We start from the raw sequence: 20046 nt of genomic DNA, 5'->3' as shown, positions 1-20046 counted from the left end.
GGTGGGGCTGGGTCAGAAGCCAGGGTTAGTTCCAGCTCTGGGTTCTGGGTTCACTGCGGCTCCCAGCCCTCCCCACTGCCTCCCTGGGTTCTGCTCTGCTGGGGTCAGAAGCCTTTCTCTGCACTGTTATCACGGGGGCTCCCCCCCACCAGGAGAGTCCCTGAGGGCAAGAGGGCAGAAAGCCAGCCCAGAGCAATGATGGGGCGAGCAGTCCAGGGGCCAGCATGTTGTCCTCACCCCCTGCCCAGCCAAGGGGCAGCTCTCAGGCCTCCTCATGGGCAAACCCCTGCTGGGACTTCAGGGCAAATGGGGGCCCAGGACGCCATCTGCCCACTATCTCACCACCGCCCAAGCCAGCTCCCCAGCCAGGCTGACACAGCTGGGAGTGGCAGCGAGGACTCCCCAGCATCACCCTGCAGCCCCAGCCCTCGACTTGCCCTGGATCCAACCACTACTCTGTCCTCCCCAGGCCCCGGAGCAGCCCATGGTACAGACCCACCACACCCTGGAGCACAGCCCATCTGTGAGGGGGAGGGGGCTCCGCCATCATCTCCAGTGATGCCTGCTGGCCCCGCCCCACTCAGGGCATCCCCATCCTGGGGCCCACAATGGCCCCACTGAAGCCCAGGCAGCGTCCGGAGTCCTTCCCAGCCCCCCTCTCTGCGTCCCCTCTCCACCTTCTCCTCTACAGAGAAATAACCAGAGACACTTGCCATGGCTATTCCACAAAGTGGGAGCCCTCCTTCCCGGCCCTGTCACCCCCAGCCTGCAAACAGCAAAGACTCGTCCTCCATGGCACGGATCTGCTCTGCACCCCAAGTTCCCCCTAAGTGGGCCCTACAGCCAGTTCCATCTCCAGGGGCTGATGCTGGGCCCGTCACACAGTCAGGAGCCCCCAAAGGCCTAAGGCGGGCGTGGGGGGGGGAGGGTGCCAGCTGCCCACCTGTCAAAGACCAGGCTTATCAGCCCCTGACTACCACCTCATGCCTATATCTGCACTGAAAGGCACAGCGGGCATGGGGCGGGACCCCAACTTGGGGTCCAGGCGTGGCCCTGCCCTTGGAAGTCAGGGGGAGGGCAAGTAGCCCCCAAACCTCCATTAAAACCCTTAATCAGAGACTTGCCTGGTGGTCCAGTGGCTAAAACTCCAATCTCCCAGTGCAGGGGGCCCAGGTTCCATTCCTGGTCAGGGAACTAGATCCCGCATGCCACAACTAAGACCCAGCACAGCCAAATAAATCAATTTTTTTTTAATAAAATAAAATAAACAACAGAGTTGGGAGGGCTTCCAGACTGGTGAGCTTATCTACACTCAGGAGGTGGTGACCCCCGTTCCATGGGGAAAGAAGCTCCTGGGCTCAGGACCCTTCCAGAGCTTGCCCTGTGTACCTCTTCATCTAGCGTTTGTATCCTTCATATTTTTCTTTGTAATAAACTGGTAATAGTAAGTGTAGTGTTTGCCCAAGTTCTGTGAGGCATTCTAGCAGTTACCATGGCTGGCATCAGAAGTGGGGGCGCTTGGTTGCAGACCTTCACCTCCGGGTTCTGCACTAACCCCGGGTAGTCAGGCTCAGAAATGCAGTGAAGTGTAGGGCACCGAGGTGGCGTCCAGTAAGTCAGAGAATGGGCTGTTGTGGGGAAAACACGGACGCATGATGTCAGAGCGGCGAGCAAAAACAAGTCATGACTTCCCAATGCACTGCCCCTCAAGAAGGGCACGAACAAGGGGTCAGTCTTTGTGGAAATCAGAGCATAACGGGCAATGATTAGGGGCAAGGGTGGGCAAGGGTCACCCCGGCTGATTGCAGCCAAGCTGGAATTCCAAATCCACAGGTGTCACGAAAAAGCCTTTTTTAAAAAGATACTTGTTTATTTGCTTCATCGAGTCTTAGCTGCGATGCGTGGCCTCAGTTGCTCCGCAGCATGTGGGATCTTACTTCCTCGACCAGAGATCAAACACACATCCCCTACATTGCAAGGCAGATTCCTAACCACTGGACCATCAGGGAAGTCCTGAAAAAGCCTTTTTGAAAGGGATTTTTCAGATGCTGTCATCTTTCTACAAAGTGACACAGCCCTGTGTATCACAGGTCTTGACCCCGTCACAGGGAAATGGGTGGGAATGCTTCCCCCAGCCTCTCTGTGTTTTCTCAAGAGCACTCTAATCTGAGTAAGAAGTTGCACTTGCCTTATCTCTGACAATGCCCGGGAAAAGAAGGGTCAATGAGAGAATCCGCAAGCATTCAAAAGCAAAACCTTGGGGCCTGAATCTACTCCGATCTGATTTCCTGCTCTGACCTCCCCTGATGGACATCCTTAAGTTTCCCGGGAATCAGAAGTCTGAATATTGTATTTAGCTTATCTCCTTGGTACAACTGAGGGATGGGGCTGCCTCACAGGAAACCCAGGAACACAGCCGTGCTGGACAGCCATGAGCCCGGGGGCTGGAGGAGGAGCCAAAAGGATGGGCTACACAGTGACGCTTACCCAAGCCCTGCCCACAGGTTCCAGAGAAGACCAAGTTCTGCCAAGAGCACGCCCAAAACATTCCCAGCCACTTGGTCAGCAAAAGGCAGCTGGACATGCCTCTGGCCACCACTTGACGCAGCCGGTGGGCAATAAAGGTTTGGGTCGTCTCCTGCAACTTCCAATTAGCTTGGTTTCATGGGGATCCTGGACACGTGTGTGTGTGTGTGTGTGTGTGTGTGTGTTAGTCACTCAGTCATGTCTGATTCTTTGCAACCCCGTGGACTGTAGCCCACCAGGCTCTTCTGTCCATGGAATTCTCCAGGCAAGAATACTGGAGTAGGTTGCCATTCCCTTCTCCAGGAGATCTTCCCAATCCAGGGATTGAACACAGGTCTCCTGAACTGCAGGCAAATTCATACTGTCTGAGCTACTGGGGAAGTCAACCCACACAACAAGTATGAAACAGAGGTCAGGCAGTTGTGAGTCTGAGTCTGTGAGTTGTGAGTTTGTCTCTATATTATAGAAGCTGTGTGACTCTGAGTGAGTTACTTGACCTCTCTGAACCTGTTTCCTCTTTTGTAAAATGAGAATAAATTGCACCTGCCTCATAACGAATAGAAAATGTCATGTAACTGACCGAAAGGGGAGACACATCAGGAGAAGAGCCAGGGTCATGGAGGGGGACAGCTGGAGGGGAGGAGGCAGAGGGAGATCTGAGCAGACAAAATTTGCCGTAGATGGAGTTGGGGCTAAACAGAGGAGAAAGTAAAAGGCAGAGATTATATTCAAACTTTTCCTAAATGGATTTTCCAGGGTGGAGACAGTGTAGGAGAAATCATTGGGTGACCTGGTTTCTCTAGCTCTTGCGGTGCTGTGCTCAGTTGCTCAAACATGTCCGACTCTTTGCAACCCCATGGACTGTAGCCCACCAGGCTCCTCTGTCCATAGGATTCTCCAGCCAAGAATACTGGAGTGGGTTGCCATTTCCTCCCCCAAGGGATCTTGCCAACCCAGAGGTCAAACCCAAGTCTCCTGTGGCTCCTGCATTGCAGGCAGATTCTTTACCTGCCTCAGATTCTTTTACTGAGACACCTGTGAAGCCCTTGGATCCTGCCAAGGTCTTTGGCTCAGGCATTCTGGAAAATTCCAGAAATTTCTCACGTCAACTTTAAAGAACCATCAAGCCCTTCTTCCTCTTAATTTTCCAAGGAATCTGCGTCATCTTTGTTTAGTCATCCATGACCTTGCAAGTTTCACAGCTCACGCAACTGTAATCCTCTGAGCAAACAGGTGACAGGAAATAGGGTGAAAGCTTTGCCCAGCTGCAGTCTCTCGCTTCACTGCCAGGGGCCTCCCTTGGCTGGCCGGAAAGAAACAGTTTAGCACAGCTGGTGCTGCAGCTGTGAACAGGGGTTGCATCCAGCCTGCATGGGCAGGTGAGGAGAGGCTGCCTGGCTATGTGGTCCTCCCCGTCTGGTAAGGGAGGCTGCACCTCTCCACCAGGAGGAGGGCAGTGGGTGTGAGGGGAAGCTCCCTACCTGGACAGTCCTCATTGCTGCAGACCCACTGGCTGTTTCGGCAGATGCTGGTGGAGAGAGAAGCACAGGTTATGGGTGGGTCTGCAGAGGCAGGCATCCATGAACGGATTTGGAGAGGGCACCGCCACCCCACAGCCCCCAAGGAGGGGTATGGGACCAGAAAGTCACCCAAATCAGAGGGGGCTTCAGGAGGTGAAGGTGCACCCAGGGGGCTTCAGCCGCAGAGGAATCATGGAGACAATGCCGAGGCAAGGGAGCAAACCCTGACAGACAGACAGAAGAGGGAGAGCAAGCGAGTCCACCCAGGCACGAAGCAGTTGAATTGCTACCCTCTCAACACACACACACACACACGCACACGCACACGCACATACACAAACACACACATACATACACACATGCACACACATACATGCGCACACACAAACACATGTGCACACACATGCACACCCATATACACACAATACACACACATATACATATAAACACACATATACAAAATGCACACACATACACACACATATTGCTGGTGGAAGACAGAAACGGTGGACTCTGACGGGGTAACGCCCTGACCCATGCTGGGCAGCCCTGGAGACTCCTGGAAGACAGCCCAGGAGGGAAAGGCAGCCAGGGACAAGGTCTTGAGGTGTTCCCCTCCCCTGTGTGTGGGGGCGGGGACACCCAGAGGGGCTTCTGGAAGAAATGGCTTGAGAGAAGCAAAGGCAACAGGGAGAAAGAGTCGCTTATTAAAGCATGGCTGGCAGTGCAGCTAGAGACGCTGTTTGCCCGTGAAGCGGCCTTCGCTCCAACCCCCCTCCTCCAGGCAGATCTGTATATAACCCTTGCTTCTCATCGTCAACCTCCACGGCCTTTCCCAAAACACCCCCAACCCAGGCCTGGTCCTGCTCCACCTGCCGGTGCCCCGAATGCCTCTGCTGGCCCAGCGGCCCCTCCCCAGCCCCTGGCAGCTCCCCAAACCTGCACTGGTCAGCCCCAGTTACCAGGTGTTGCAGTCTCGTGAGAGGGAGGCTCCTGGAGGGTATGGCTTTCCAGCATGCACACAGGGACACTCAGTACTTTCCACACAGCGGCCTTCATCCAGGAGCTGTCCCTCTGCGTCAAGGGCATCAAGACAAAGACTCAGCCTTGTCACCATCATGACTCATCTCCCAACCACAGAAGCCCCGGGGTGGTCATCTGCTCAGGGCTTCTTGCAGAAAGCTCAAAGGACTCATTCTATGATGCTGATCTTTCAGTTTGCAAAGTGGGGGGGGGGGCTATTTATCTCCATTCTAGTGATGAAGCAATGGGGGAAAGAGTTTTGTTCAAGGCCTTCCAGAAAGGAAGCCATGAGTCTAGGCTGAAGGCTTCTCCCAGAAAGCTCAAAGAATTTCTTTTCTATCTTGCACAGAAGTGGGGGAAGATTGTTTGTCTCCATGTTCGTCTCAAAGACATGGAGGCAAATGTTTCATTCAAAGTCTTCCAGTAGGCAAGTCCCGAGTGGAAACACATAGGACTCACTCTCAGTAATTAACCAGGACTTTTCACCAAAGCTCACAAGGTCTCTCCTGGAAGAGACTCTTTTTCAGCTGAGCTCACATGGCCAACCCAGGAGAGAGTTTAGACTGTCCTTCTCCCAGACCACTCCCTGACTCTTAACTGAGAAAACACTGCAGCTCAGATAGAGCCATGAGCCACCCTCTCCCCCAAACAAAGTCACTGCTGGAGCCCAGATCACCCTACTTCCCAGGCACACATGCGCTTTCGTGGATATGGAAAACATAAATTAAAAATAAATGCCAACTTAATTCTGGCCACTCTGTACAAAGACTTTTAAAAAAGTAAATAAAGGGCCTCTGAATTCAGCGATGGGGAATAAACACAAGCAGCCTTCATCTGGCTTCTCCGAGCCAAGGGCATTGGCGAGGTCTCAGGTTTGTAAATAAAGTGGGACATCTGTTACCAGGGCAGCTGCAGCCATCCACACACTGCTCCAGACACACTTCGGTGATACTCAGGCTCCGGCAGGTCCTGTGGCATGGGGACACACACTCCTTGTACTCCATGCCCGCGGGGCAGTCTGGTCCTGAAACGGAAAACCCGGGAGTCTCTCTGGAGCCAGTCCCCTCCAGGAAGCATCTCACAGGCCAAGAGGTGCTCAGAGCCCTTGAGGCCCCCTTGTCTGGCCCCTCTGTCTTCAGTGCCCCATGGGCCATCTTCACTTTAGTGGCACCGCAGTGGTCAGTGTCACCTCCCAGGCGATCCGCTGACCACTCCTGCCCTGAAGGGGCATCTTCCACCTTGTGGGGCCTGGTTAAGACTCAGCAGGGTCACCTGGCACCCCCTCAGACACCTGATTGCCACAAACAACTGGCCACTCGTTTGCTTCTCTGCTTTGTCCTTTTCTCCTAAACCGCTCTCCGGGGGCTGCCAAATGCCTCCAGGCTGAAAATGCAAGGCCCCCAAGGCCACACAAGCCAGAAATGGTGTCTTCCATCTATCCCTCTTCTGAGGGCTCCTCTTCCTCAAGAACTTGGGCTCGGGATTTCCCTGGAGTCCAGTGAGGGCTTCGCCTTCCAGTGCAGGGGGTGTAGGTTTGATCCCTGGTCAGGGAGCTAAGATCTCACATGGCCAAAATAAAATAAAATAAAACAGAAGGAATATTGTAACAAATTCAATAAAGATTTTAAAAATGGTCCACATCAAAAAATTTTTTTGAAAAAAGAAAGAGATTGGGTTCAATCAGACACCCCACCCAGAAATGGGCGCACAGCATCTTCCAGGCTAGGGGATGGTCATTCCTATCTATGCCCACTGAGTGGCAGGACAGCCCTCCGAGCTCATCACCTAAGCCGCTGTTCCCACTGGACCCAGCCCTTCATGGATAAGGACGGCTCTCCTTTGTCTCTCTATTGGCCGCTGACTGATGCTCAGGCGGAAGAACCAGAAGGACCTAGCATCCCAAACCGCCTCTCCTCCAAGATACCTCGGTCATCTGCCCCCTCCTACCTCAAAGACCTGTCTTTTAGACAGCCACTCCCCCTTCCAGAGGCCAACTCAGCTGTCAATAACCACCCTTCTCACACCCCCACAGCAAAGATGAAAAGCTCTAACTTAGAAGCTGGAAACACATACGGAAAGGCGCGCGCGCGCGCGTGTGTGTGTGTGTGTGTGTGTGTGTGTGTGTGTAAACATTCGGGCTGCCTGCCCTGCACCATCAGCCAGTGTGATCTACGGGAAGCCTGCGGGGGCAGGGCGGGGGAAGGAGGAGGAGGTTGCCTGTAAGTGACCGCAGCAGCTCCTAGTTCTTCATGATAATTTGGGAGTGGGAACTATCACGATAACTAGGGACCCGGTGAGATTAGACGACTGGGTGCGGGGGAGGGATGGAGAGTACCAGCCAGAGGAGAGAAGGGAGGCAATGACAGTCAGGGGCTTGAGAAAAGCCTGCCAGGATGCCGAGATCACCGCCCTGCTCCAGGTCAGTTTCAGACTTGAACGGATGAGACCCCGGCAGAGCTGGGGAACAGCTTTTGAGTCCACGAGGAAGCGGGGAGGCCGGGCGTGACAACAGAGGCAGGAGATATGGGGACTTTGCCAGGGGGACCTTTCAAACCTCCTTTCGCCCTTAAGGAGAGGACTCGCTCTGTGAGCCGGGAACAGGGGGCAGGAGCCGAGCGGGAACCGGGGCCTCGGTCAGCACCCTCTACTTGGGGTGGGACACCCAGGACGGGCCCCGCCCACCCCGGCTGGAGGTGGGGTCCCGCGCAGACTTACGGCAGGAGCTGTGGTCCGCCCAGCCGTACAGCAGCCTCCCCCGCTTGGCGCCGGCGCGGGGGTACTCCAGGAGCACAGGGCAGGGGCACCGCAGCCCCTGGGCGCATGCGCACAGCATCCGCTCACACAGGGCCACAAAAGGCTCGGGGTCCACCAGGGCGTGGCAGCGGGCGAACACGGAGGCCGTCTTCAGAAGCTGGCACTTCTCCCACAGGCCCTGCGAGAAGGAGAGGCCACCTAGGAAGGCTGCCACCCACACGGCCGGGTGTCCCCTGACCTCGGGGCTTGGAGACCCGCCACGCCCGGAAATCCAAGACTGCTCTCTCACACCCAGGAGGTGCTTGTCCACGCCTATCAGACGAAACCGTCCAGCAGTTGGTGAAACTCTGTCGGACCCCTGTTTGGTGGGGCGCCCCCAGGCCAGGGCAGCCTTGTGAACTGAGCCCTGGAAATGCAGATGCCGGGGGCCTGGCCTGCAGGGGCAGACAGTGTCCTCTGAAGGGCAAGGGTAAAGAGATTCTGTGAGTGAAAGGAGCAGAACTTGAAGTTCTTGTGGAAATCCACCGGAGGCTGTGAGGATCCCAGTGAGGAAGGCCAGGCATCTGACCCGCACCCACCTGGTCACCTCCCCTCCCTGAGCTTGGTTCCTCCATCAGAGATGAGGTTTACAAAACAGACCCTCCAGGCTTCATCCCCAGAGACTTAAACTCCACGTGTCAGGGACGAAACTGAGCAAACATTTCCAAGATGGTTCCTGGGATGGACCAGACTGGACCAGTTCCCATCAGCAAAAACATGCCAGGACTCTACAGAGTGTCCCAGGGGTGCTGCCAGTTTAGGGATTTTCCTAAGTTTTATCACTTTGTTGACAACCTAAACCCCATAACACAAGCAGGTTTGGAACTGTTCTCACTAATGACTCCTGGACACGTTAGTATAAACACCCCTCCCTGTAAGTTGTATTTGTGAGCATCTTCACATTCTGCATTTTGGTAATTTTTCTCAATAACATGCGTGCCAAGTCTCTTCAGTCATGTCTAACTCTGTGTGACCCTATGGACTACAGCCTGCCAGGCTCCACTGTCCATGGGATTCTCCAGGGAAGAATACTAGAGTGGGTTGCCATTTCCTCCTCCAGGGGATTTTCCCGACCCAGGGATCAAACCCACGTCTTTTAGGTCTACCTGCATTGGCAAGCAGATTCTTCACCACTAGTGCCATATCAGAGATGTTAAATCGTGAGAAAAAAAAATGCGTTGGTAATTTTTAAACTCATGTTTTTGTTTTTCACAATTTAACGTTTCTGAAATCAGAGCACATCTTAAAATCAATATCGCACTTTGTCTTCAATTTGACATGAGGCAGTATTGTTGCTATAACTGATGCCCACAGGGTACACGATTTCCTTCCTGTACAGGCATGTTCTCAGACTGAAGGGAAGCCAGCTGTTGATGGAAGGACTTCAGCTAAAATGAAGGAAGTACAAGAAGAGCGAGCTGAGTCCTGGAGGGTCAGTCAGAGCAAATCTGCATTCATAAAGGGGATGGTGAAAAAGAGCAAACAAGTGACCAGTTTTCAGGAGAGAGAACTCCAGTCTGCTCTAAGTGTACAAGGTCAATCAGGACAAGGCTGGTTCTGATCAAGGAGCTAGCCCCGTGGTCTCTGCTCCGTATCACCGGGGAGAGCCTCCTGGGGGAAGCCCCACGGTCATGTGGTGGTCCCGGGGAAATGTGTATCCTGTCCACAGTGCCCTGCCCTTGCCTGGCTTGCATGGTTTGCCATCAGAAACAGGGCCCTGATCGCCACAGGCCCCTGGGAGGACCCAGGGAGCTCCAAGGCCAGCTGGCACAAGCAGTTGGGCGTAACTGGTTCCCTCTGCGTCTGAGAAAAGCAGCAGTCACATGGACTGCTAAATGGCAAAGCTGCAGCAAGCAGGCTTGTGCAAGGACGATTAGCAGCTCTGCAAACTGAGAGCTGTGGCTGAGAACAGCCTCCCTCCCTCCATGAGCCTGCGCTCCTGAGGTCTCCGCCGCACCCTCACACGGCAGAGAAAAAGCAGCGGCTTAAGTCCAGCTTTGCCGCAGTCTGGGGTGGGGATGGGGACAAAGCTCATTCTTCCATGGAAAATGGCATCCTGGAGTAAAACAAGACTCCAGCTGCAGACACCGCCTCACAGGTGGACACGTGGAGCAAGTGACTGATGAACAAAGATGGCCGCCTTGGGCTGTGTTGCTGAGGTGATGACACGCGCCTTTCCTTTACCCCCTGAGCGCTTCAGATGGGGGAAACTGAGGTTTCTGAAGACAACACCAGCAAGAGCCCTGCCCTGGATCTGGTATGACATCACAGCCCCGGGCCCAGCTCTGCCTCTTCCCTGTGCTGGCTGTGTGACCCTAGCTGCTTACCTAACCCCACCTCCTCTGTGGAGGCAATAATAACAGTGCCTATTTGAAAAGATTATGTCAAACTATGACTGCACCAAACTATGACTTGGACCGTGAAAAGACATAAGTCAGAGCTATGTTTTTTCCAGTAGTCATATACGGATGTGAGAGTTGGACCATACAGAAGGCTGAGCGCTGAGGAACTGATGCTTTCGAATTGTGGTGTCGAAGAAGACTCTTGAGAGTCCCTTGGACAGCAAGGAGATCAAACTAGTCAATCCTAAAGGAAATCAATCCTGAATATTCATTGGAAGGACTGACACTAAAGCTGAAGCTCCAATACTTTGGCCACCTGATAACTCATAAGAGCTGACTCATTAGAAAAGACCCTGATGCTGGGAAAGATTGAGGGCATGAGGAGAAGGGGGCGACAGAGGATGAGATGGTTGGATGGTATCATGGACTCAATGGACAAACTCCAGGAGATAGTGGAGGACAGGGGAGTCTGACGTGCTGCAGTCCATGGGATCACAAAGAGTCAGATGTGACTTAGCGACTGAACAACAATCCGAAAGGACGAAAGTGAAGACTGGATGGAATAATGCACGCCAGAGGTAAGAAATGGTGACCCCATTTCACCATCATCATTGTCACTGACATTGATATCCTGGCCACCAGAGAGAGCCCTTCCACTGTCCGTACTGCCATCAGGCATCTCTTCAGACTAGTGAACAGGTCGCCAGCAGGACAGAAGGGTATCTTTGTCCCTTTTCCCATCTCCATCTACCTGGGCTGTACAGGGGTGAATGGTTGCCAAGGCAACACTCAATTCACTAGTATCTTGGGGGTTCCCTGGTCAACAGAGGGCTGCTGTTATTGATCTTTTCTTTGGGACAGTCACAGTCCTCCAGAACAAGGTGGGTGTCTTTCCAGTTGGGGTGGCTGGGGGAGGACCCTACTTTTCTTTCTAGTAGACAGGTCTAAGAATCTCCATCATCACTGGCACCTGAGACTCCAGGAAGGAGGCTGAGGCTTGTGCCTGATTCTTTCCATCCTGTCCACTGCCTGGCCCATCAGAAACGCCACTCAGGATCTTCCCTAGTGGTCCAGGGGTTAAGACTTTACCTTCCAAGGCAGGGGGTGCAGATTCCATCCCTGGTTGCGGAACTAAGTTCCTCTAAGCCTCACAGCCAAAACACCAAAACATAAAACAAGCAGTCAGTTCAGTTCAGTCACTCAGTCGTGTCCGACTCTTTGCCACCCCATGAACTGCAGTACACCAGGCCTCCCTGTCCATCACCAACTCCCAGAGTCCACCCAAACCCGTGTCCACTGAGTCAGTGATGCCATCCAACCATCTCATCCTCTGCCATCACCTTCTCCTCCTGCCCTCAATCTTTCCCAGCATCAGGGTCTTTTCAAATGAGTCAGCTCTTCGCATCAGGTGGCCAAAGTATTGGAGTTTCAGCTTCAGCATCAGTCCTTCCAATGAACACCCAGGACTGATCTCCTTTAGGATGGACTGGTTGGATCTCCTTGCTGTCCAAGGAACTCTCAAGAGTCTTCTCCAACACCACAGTTCAAAAGCACCAATTCTTCGGCGCTCAGCTTTCTTTATAGTCCAACTCTCACATCCATACGTGACCACTGGAAAAACCATAGCCTTGACTAGACTGACCTTTGTTGACAAAGTAATGTCTCTGCTTTTGACTATGCTGTCTAGGTTGGTCATAACTTTCCTTCCAAGGAGTAAGCATCTTTTAATGTCAATATTGTGACAAATTCAATAAAGACATTTTTTTTTAACGTGCTATGCTTTAGTCGCTCAGTCATGTCTGACTCTTTGCGACCCCATGGACTGCAGCCTGCCAGGCTCCTCTGTCCACAGGGATGCGCCAGGCAAGAACACTGGAGTGGGTTGCCATGCCCTCCTCCAGGCGATCTTCCCCAACCAGGGATCAAACCCAGGTCTCCTGCATTGCAAGCGGATCCTTTACTGTATGAGCCACCAGAGAAGCTCTTTAAAAAAAGGTTCACATAAAATTTTTTTAAAATGTGGAGGAGGTTACTGGTCTCTTACAGGGCAGTTGAGGGCACCCTTGGGGTAGGCGCAGGAGCTTAGGCACTTGCCTACCTCTTGCTACACACACAATTTGGAACCAGAGGAAAAAAAAAAACCAAAGGCAACTCCATGGGGTTTTCTAGTGCTGACTTCCATTGCCTGGGCTGTAGGACAGTGGCTTCGAGCAGTCCCTGCACCACATGACCAGCTCCCAGGCACAGGGACCAGGCCCCTCGACGGACACAGAACCAGTCAGAGGAAGGGAGAAACCCAGGAGTCCAGGCCTCCCCTCCCCCTTTCAGAACCCAGGGTGGGGGAGTAGGGTCCAGTGTGGCTCATCTCCAGCTGGCCCACCTTCATCCCTGCTGGAAGGAAAAGTGGGAACCGTACTCCAGCACATTTCCTGGGAGGTCCCTGGAGGTAGTAAATGGTTTTCAGAAAGCCTTAGCAAGAAGGGTGGGTTCTGATCATTTGCCTGCAAGAGGGAGTGGATTTCTGCAGACACGGCCACCTCTCTTAGAACAGTTACTGAGGCCTCGACCATCTGCATCCAAAACCTGCCTAGGCTTTCTTTCTCAGAGAAAAGGAACAAGCTGTCCTCTGGTCAGCCCTGGCCTGAGCTTGGTCATGAGAGTGACCACAGTGTGAAGGTCAGGGAGGATTTCCAGATGCCTGCCAGCCTTTAAAGCCCAACTGGCCTTACCCCACAACGGTAGCACAGTGGCACACCTGGCCTGCCATCTGCTCCTTCCAGGATCCCCGATCCATCACCTACATCCTGATTCGTCCCAGGGCACACAGCCTGATTCGTCCCAGCGCACTCCATCCACTGTAGGGTTTGGTGAGCAGGCCTGGGTTTTCATGCCTATTACCACATGCCCTCATGGAACCCAAGTTATCTGTGATATAGGTATGCTTTGCCTGTCTCCTTGTCCATGGGAGCTGGACATAGTCATGAGCGGCAGTGTTGGGTGGGTCAGGAGGACACAAGTTCCTGAGTAGCTGAGCACCCCTGCCAGGCCAGGCCAGGCCCCAGGCAGGATACTTCCATGGATACAAGTCCAAGATGGAACTATTGTGTCCTCTGAGAGCCATGGAGAGACAGGGACCAGTAGGAGGTGACCATATTGTCACTCAGCAAGCATTTAGCTGTGTGGTCAATAGAAAAGGCAAGTCTAGGTCCCATCCCCACTTGGAGGGCCAAGTGTCAGCATGTGAGGGAGGCAGGGAGGCCTGGCCTTCCATGGCCTGAGCCCAGCCTCCTTCTCTCTCACCCTTCCCCCTCCCCATGTCCTGCATTACTGATAGTTTCCTGAACACATCCCAATGTCTCCTTCAATTTCTTGCACATCTACTATGTCCAGGCGCTGTGCCAGGCAAGACCCACAATAGAAAGCGGGTTCAATGTTCCCATAGGCTCCTGGGTGCATCTACTCTGGTCTCCATTTCCGGGGCCATCTCCCCATTTCCCAGCAGGCTTTTCAAAGACAGGAGCTGTATTCCCAAGTCATGAAAGTGTTCCCAAGGCATGAAAGTGAAGTGTTAGTCAATCAGTCGTGTCTGACTCTTGTCGACCCCGTAGACTGTAGCACGCCAGGCTCCACCGTCCATGGGATTCACCAGGCAAAAATACTGGAGTGGGTAGCCATTCCTTTCTCCAGGGGATCTTCCTGACCCAGGGATCGAACCCAGGTCTCCCACACTGCAGACCAATTCTTTATCATCTGAGCCACCAGGGAAGCCCAAGACATGCATACCAGGCTGTACAAAAGAGCTAAATCAACAGTCACGACAAGGGCAATGAGAGAGTCATATCCTCCAGTTCTCAGGGAGTTTTCAATCTACCTGCACCAGGTATTTCCATGGGGAAGGTTTATATAATGGCCTGAAGACCTGGTCTCAGTGTAAGTGTGTCTTCCCAAGGGTGTGGCCAGTCACAGCAAGAAGGAAGCTGCCGCTGAGACGCCAGGGAAGGAGGTACAGTCTGAACCAGGCTCTGGACGCTACACAGGACTTAGGTTTCAAGCCACACCAGACAAGGCCAACGGCCAAATTCAGGCAGCAGGAGACAGAGTAATTACGGTCAAGCCAAACCCTGCGTTGCTAACAAACACCCCAGGAAAGGCACAGCTGCCCCTGGGACGCTACTCTGATAGGTCAGTGCCTGGGCTTCTCCTAGCAGCTAATTCTGATCCTTGTCATGGTCCCAACCTTGTGGACTCTCCTTGAATCAGTTTCTGTTTTCTCCCAAGCTGGTCCTCCAGACCCTCTCTTTGTTACTCCCTGAGTAAAGCACTAGGAGGTGTCTTTCTCTGATTCATTCCAGGGCACTCCATCCACCGTAGGATTTGGTGAGCAGGCCTGGGTTCCCAAGCCTGTTGCCACGTGTTCTCATGGAACCCAAGCCATCTGTGACATAGGTGTGTCTCCATATGTCTCCTTGTCCTAGGGAGTGGATACAGTTATGCCCAGCAGTGTTGGGTGGGCCAGGGTGACGCAAGGAGTGGGCAGCTTCCTCTGACTGCTCATCACTCACCCAAGGCCGCTGACCTATAGAGCCCAGAGCTGATGGACCTGCAGAGTCTCCACCCTTCTACGGCTTTAAAGACAGACAGACCACACCCCTCTCCCCTCCATTTTGATCTGTGCTCTCTGTAACCCAACAAATAAAGTTGTTTCAGAGACCCGCAGGTCACCCACTCCCACACAGAGGCCTGAAGACCCCTTCAAAGAACACAAACCTCGAGACTTCCCTGGTGGGCCAGAGACAAAGACTCCATGCTCCCAATGCAGGGGCCCAAGTTTGATCCCTGGTCAGGGAACTAGATCCCCCATGCTGCAACTGAGATCCAGGACAGCCAAGTAAAAAACAAGTAAATAATTTTTAAATAAAGTTAAAAAAATTTTTTTTAAAGAACCCAAACCTCAGAGGCTAAATACAGCCTTTCTGATTTAGAAACTGAGGCAGGAGAAAATGAAGAATTCAATAGGTCAGCAGTTCTCAAAGTGTGGTCCAGGGACCCCCAACAAATTCCCAAGAACCTTGCAGGAATCCTCAAGATCAAAACTAGTTTCGTAATAACACTAAGATGTCATCTGACCTTTATGCTCTCATTCTTTTGTAAAGCACAGTGGAATTTTCCAGAGACTACATGATGTGTGGGCTCACAACAGGCCGGCTACAGACGCAAATGTAAGAACCAGCTGCTTTCTCTCAAGCCAGACAGTGAGGAAGTTTGTAGAACTGTGAGACAACACCATCCTCCTCCCAACGTTTTTTTTTTGGTTTGGAATTTATAGTCCTTTTTATTAAAAGATAGTATTCGTGTTAAATTGGAGAAGGAAATGGCAAGCCACTCCAGTATCCTTGCCTGGGAAATCCCATGGACAGAGGAGCCTGGCAGGCTACAGTCCATGGGGTCACAAAGAGTCAGACATGACTTAGCAACTAAGCAAACACACATTCATGCTAAATATCATGTCTTAGTTTTAAATAAATGTATATGTTTACAATTTTTCTTTTTGATATCTAATAGGGTAAATATTCGGAGACGGTAATGGCAACCCACTCCAGTACTCTTGCCTGGAAAATCCCATGGACAGAGGAGCCTGGAAGGCTGCAGTCCCTGGGGTCATGAAGAGTCAGACACAACTGAGCAACTTCACTTTCACTTTTCACTTTCATGCATTGGAGAAGGAAATGGCAACCCACTCCAGTGTTCTTGCCTGGAGAATCCCAGGGACGGGAGAGCCTGGTGGGCTGCCGCCTATGGGGTCGCACAGAGTCAGACACGACTGAAGCAACTTAGCAGCAGCAGCAGCAGGGTAAATATTGACAGGCATAAGCCATATAAACACACACTCTGGGACTTCCCTAGTGGTCCAGCGGCTAAGACTCTGTGCTCCCAATGCAGGGGGCCTGGGTTCAATCCCTGGTTATGGAACTAGATACTGTGTGCCACAACCAAGAGTTTAAATTCTGCAACTAAAGGCCCCACACGCTGAAATGAAGATCGAAGATCCCACATTCCGCAACTAAAACCCAGCGCACCCAAATAAAAAAACGTATATTATTTTTTAAAAAGCAGACTCTTTGGGGTCCTCAATTATTTTTAAGAGTGTAAAGCAGTCCTCAGTCAATTTAGTTTGCCAACAGCTATACTGGTGAAGGAGTCACTGAGCTGAACTCAAACCCTGATTTCACGCCATAGGCCAGGCACCTGCCACTTAGCCACAGTTCACCTGGTTTTCCACGACCCCAATGCCCCCCACTCCCCGCCTTGTTTCCTATCAGTCAGATCAGAAAACAATGTAGCCCAGTGGATATAGCACAGATTTTAGAAAGACCAACCCCATCGCTCACAAAATGTGTGACTTCAGGAAGATCATCTCCGCTCTTGGTACCTTTATTTCCTCACCCTTAAAAGAGGGAGATTGTGGAAGAGATGGAAAGTTGTCCGGATATATTCCTCCCGTCTTTCTTAGTCAGAAAACTGCTGGGCACATAGCCACTGAGAACAAAGATTTGATTTTTCAGCCTCCCTTGCAGCTGGGAGTGGTCATAAGACTAAGCTTTGCTCCCCTCGCTAACCCCAACATAAGCAGGAAAGTTGTGTGTGACTCCCAAGAAGCAGCCTCCAAAGGAAGGGGTGTTTCTTTCAACCCTTCTCTTTCTATGACTGGAATGTGGTCTTGATGTCTGATGCTTCAGCTGCCATTTTGGGCCATGAGGCTGAGGACAACAGGGAAACGAGACCGAAGGACCCTTCACCCAACACCATGGCATCAGTACTGGACATCCCACTCCGAACTCCTTCTCAGTGAGAGAGAAATACACTGCTCTACCATGGAAGCTGTTTCTACTTTAGCTATCCTGGCACAGCAGGACCTAGTCCTAAATGAGATAGCAATGCCTGCCTTCAACTTTCCTGCAAAATAAACCTAAATGACATAACACAGGGAGTGCAATCGACTGCTTGTAACTGTTGTCATTGCCTGCTGTCAGTATTAGCCCAAACAGCTCAAAGATGGCTTCTCCTCAGCTCTCTGCTAAACCATTCTGTCAGGGAGACCAAAGAGGGTCAGATAATTCACTTCCAGCATCTCCCTGGCTCCGATGCCCAGCATTAGCTACTTCTGTCTTCCTGCATCTCTCGTCTGTGGTGCCAGAGGCTGGCGAGAGCGCGCCAGCCCCAGTCCATCAAGCCATGACCTCACCCTGCCTGGGTGGGTGGGCAGACCCAATTGGAGTCCAACTTAATCACATTTTCAGTTCGTTAAAAAGCACCAGGCCTACTCCCTGGAGATGCCAAGCCAGTTGGAGGGAGAGGGAGAGAAAAGTTCATCTCCCCAAGGGCAGACGCGGGGGGGGCAGGGCGGGTGCGGATCAAGGAGATAAAAAACAGGAGTGAGAGATCTGGAGCTTAGCTCGTGTGTTGGTTCTGAAATAGTTGACAAGGGAGCAGGGGTGGGGGCATTCCTAGGTCTGGCATGAACAAAGAGGAGACTAACAGATAAAGTGCAAGATTGTTCAGCCGAGCCCTGAAGTGGGTGTTCAGCGGCTGCCCCCTGGGGAGGTCTGGAGGCGCCTAGACCTGAAGTGGTCCAAAGCCATGGGTTCAGGAATTCACCCCCAGGGAAGGGCCCAGTTTCTTATTGCTCAGCCTGCAAGGATGAGTGGGGGAGGGTTGCTGATTCTATTTATAACTTCTGCCTGGCTTGGGATTCCCTCCCACATTCCAAGATCTGGCTCAAAAGACCCCATGAAACTGGCTGATAGATTTCCACTAAACGGATGCTTTCTGTGAAGCTGGAGATTCCTCTCTCTGAGATAGTCAGAATACAGCCTTCATGAGAAGGAGGATAAGTGGATATGTCCCTGGAGTCCCCAGTGCCAAGGGAGATGGCTACAGAACCCTCCAAAGGACCCATCCCACCCACTGTGCTCCTGGGCAGCATCTGAGAAGGGGTCAGGGCAGGACCAGCTGGCCGGGAGGACAAAAGCCTGGCATCAGCCCCGGGTTCCCAGTTTGGGATCTGTCCAAGCTCTGGGTCTGGAACAGCTCCACCCACCCTGCTTCCAGTCAGAAAGGGTCATCAGCTCTGTGATAAGAACTGTTGCACCACATGCCCCTTAACTAACTCCGGATGGCATTCACATGGTCCTCTTTCATGGTTGTTCACTGTCTCTTATGTGTCTTGTCCCTGAGTGAGATTGCAAATACAACCTCAATAAAAAACATCTCAGTAAATACGTGCCATCAGGCATCTGCAGCTTCCTATCCTTGCCAGGAGGGAAGAAGGGAAAGAAAGCCACTTGGGGAAAGTCTTAGGAATGTGTGTGTGTGTGTCTATGTGTATATACATGTGTGTGTGCATGTGTGTGTGTTCGTGTGTGTGTGTGTGTGCATATGTGTATGTATAGGTGTGTATTGTGTGTATGTATGTGCCTATGTGTAAACTAAACTTTAGTTTTCCACTAAACTAAAGCATCCGTTTAGTGGAAATGTATCAGCCAGTTTCATGGGATCTTTTGAGCCAGATCTTGGAATGTGGGAGGAAATGTGCTGGGTTAGGGATGCATTTGCATCTGCTTAATTTAAGGGAAGCTTCCTTGGTGTGGCTCAGCAGTAAAGAATCCATCTGCAATGCAGAAGACCCAGGAGACTCAGGTTCAATCCCTGGGTGGGGAAGATCCCCTGGAGAAGGAAATGACAACCCACTCCAGTATTCTTGCCTGGGAAATTCCATGGACAGAAGAGCCTGGCGGGCACAGTTCATGGGGTTGCAGAGAGTCAGACACGACTGAGCAAGTGAACACACACACACAATTTAAGGGAAAACTTGAAACCCAGTGGCAGCCCCTGAACTCTGCCATGAAGCTAGACCTCCAAAGGCAGAATGGCCAGGGTCACTCACTGTCCCACCACCACCACCAGCCCACGGGCTCCCTGCCCCTCCTGCCTCCCTGTACTCAGATGGGTAAGGGGATTTGCTGGAAAGGGAAAGGGTGCTTATTTCCTCAGTGGTCAGTATCGGGCAGAGCTTTGCTGGTCTTCAGAGGGGAGACCGAGCTGAAGAACAGGGGTGCAACTACGTGAGGACACAGCAAAGCTCTAGAAACCACGGGTTCTTGGATTTTGACAAAGTCCCCAAAATAAATCCTCACTCCTTAACCTCTGGATGACTTGAGAGAGCAGTTCTCATACCACAGAAAGGGGAATGTGTGTGTGTGTGTGTGTGTGTGTGTGTGCATATGTGTATGTATGTATGTATGTATGTGTGTGTATGCATATGTGTACATATATGTGTGTATGTGTATTTATAGGCGTGTATTGTGTGTGTGTGTGTGCCTATGTGTATATGTGTGTCTTTGTGTATATTGCGTATGTGCATGTATACATGTATTCGTGTGTATGTGTATATGTGTGTGTACTGTATGTGTGTATGCTGCTGCTGCTGCTAAGTCACTTCAGTCATGTCTGACTCTGTGCGACCCCCATAGACGGCAGCCCACCAGGCTCCCCCCATCCCTGGGATTCTCCAGGCAAGAACACTGGAGTGGGTTGCCATTTCCTTCTCCAATGCATGAAAGTGAAAAGTGAAATTGAAGTCGCTCAGTCGTGTCTGACTCTTAGCGACCCCATGGACTGTGGCCCACCAGGGTCCTCCGTCCATGGGATTTTCCAGGCAAGAGTACCGGAGTGGGGTGCCATTGCCTTCTCTATGCATGTGTATATACAGGTGTGTATGCGTATTGTGTGTGTATATGAGTGCATGTGTGTATATGTGTGTATAAATAGGCGTGTATATGTGT

At 52.1% G+C, this 20046-nt stretch overlaps 1 protein-coding gene across 1 annotated transcript in view; it reads right to left on the bottom strand.

Moving 5' to 3' along the window:
- Positions 1–20046, bottom strand: part of VWF (von Willebrand factor) — a 125850-nt gene that overhangs the window by 87183 nt on the left and 18621 nt on the right. The window contains 4 exon segments of the mRNA XM_010845201.1: positions 4008–4054; positions 5009–5120; positions 5971–6093; positions 7785–8001. Of these exon segments, the coding sequence (XP_010843503.1) occupies positions 4008–4054; positions 5009–5120; positions 5971–6093; positions 7785–8001 (499 nt within the window).

This window comes from Bison bison, unplaced genomic scaffold, assembly GCF_000754665.1.
Source record: "Bison bison bison isolate TAMUID 2011002044 unplaced genomic scaffold, Bison_UMD1.0 scf7180017864213, whole genome shotgun sequence".
NCBI classification, from domain to species: Eukaryota; Metazoa; Chordata; class Mammalia; order Artiodactyla; family Bovidae; genus Bison; species Bison bison.
Note: the sequence above shows the minus strand (reverse complement) of the source record. Positions and strands in the feature narration are given on the sequence as shown.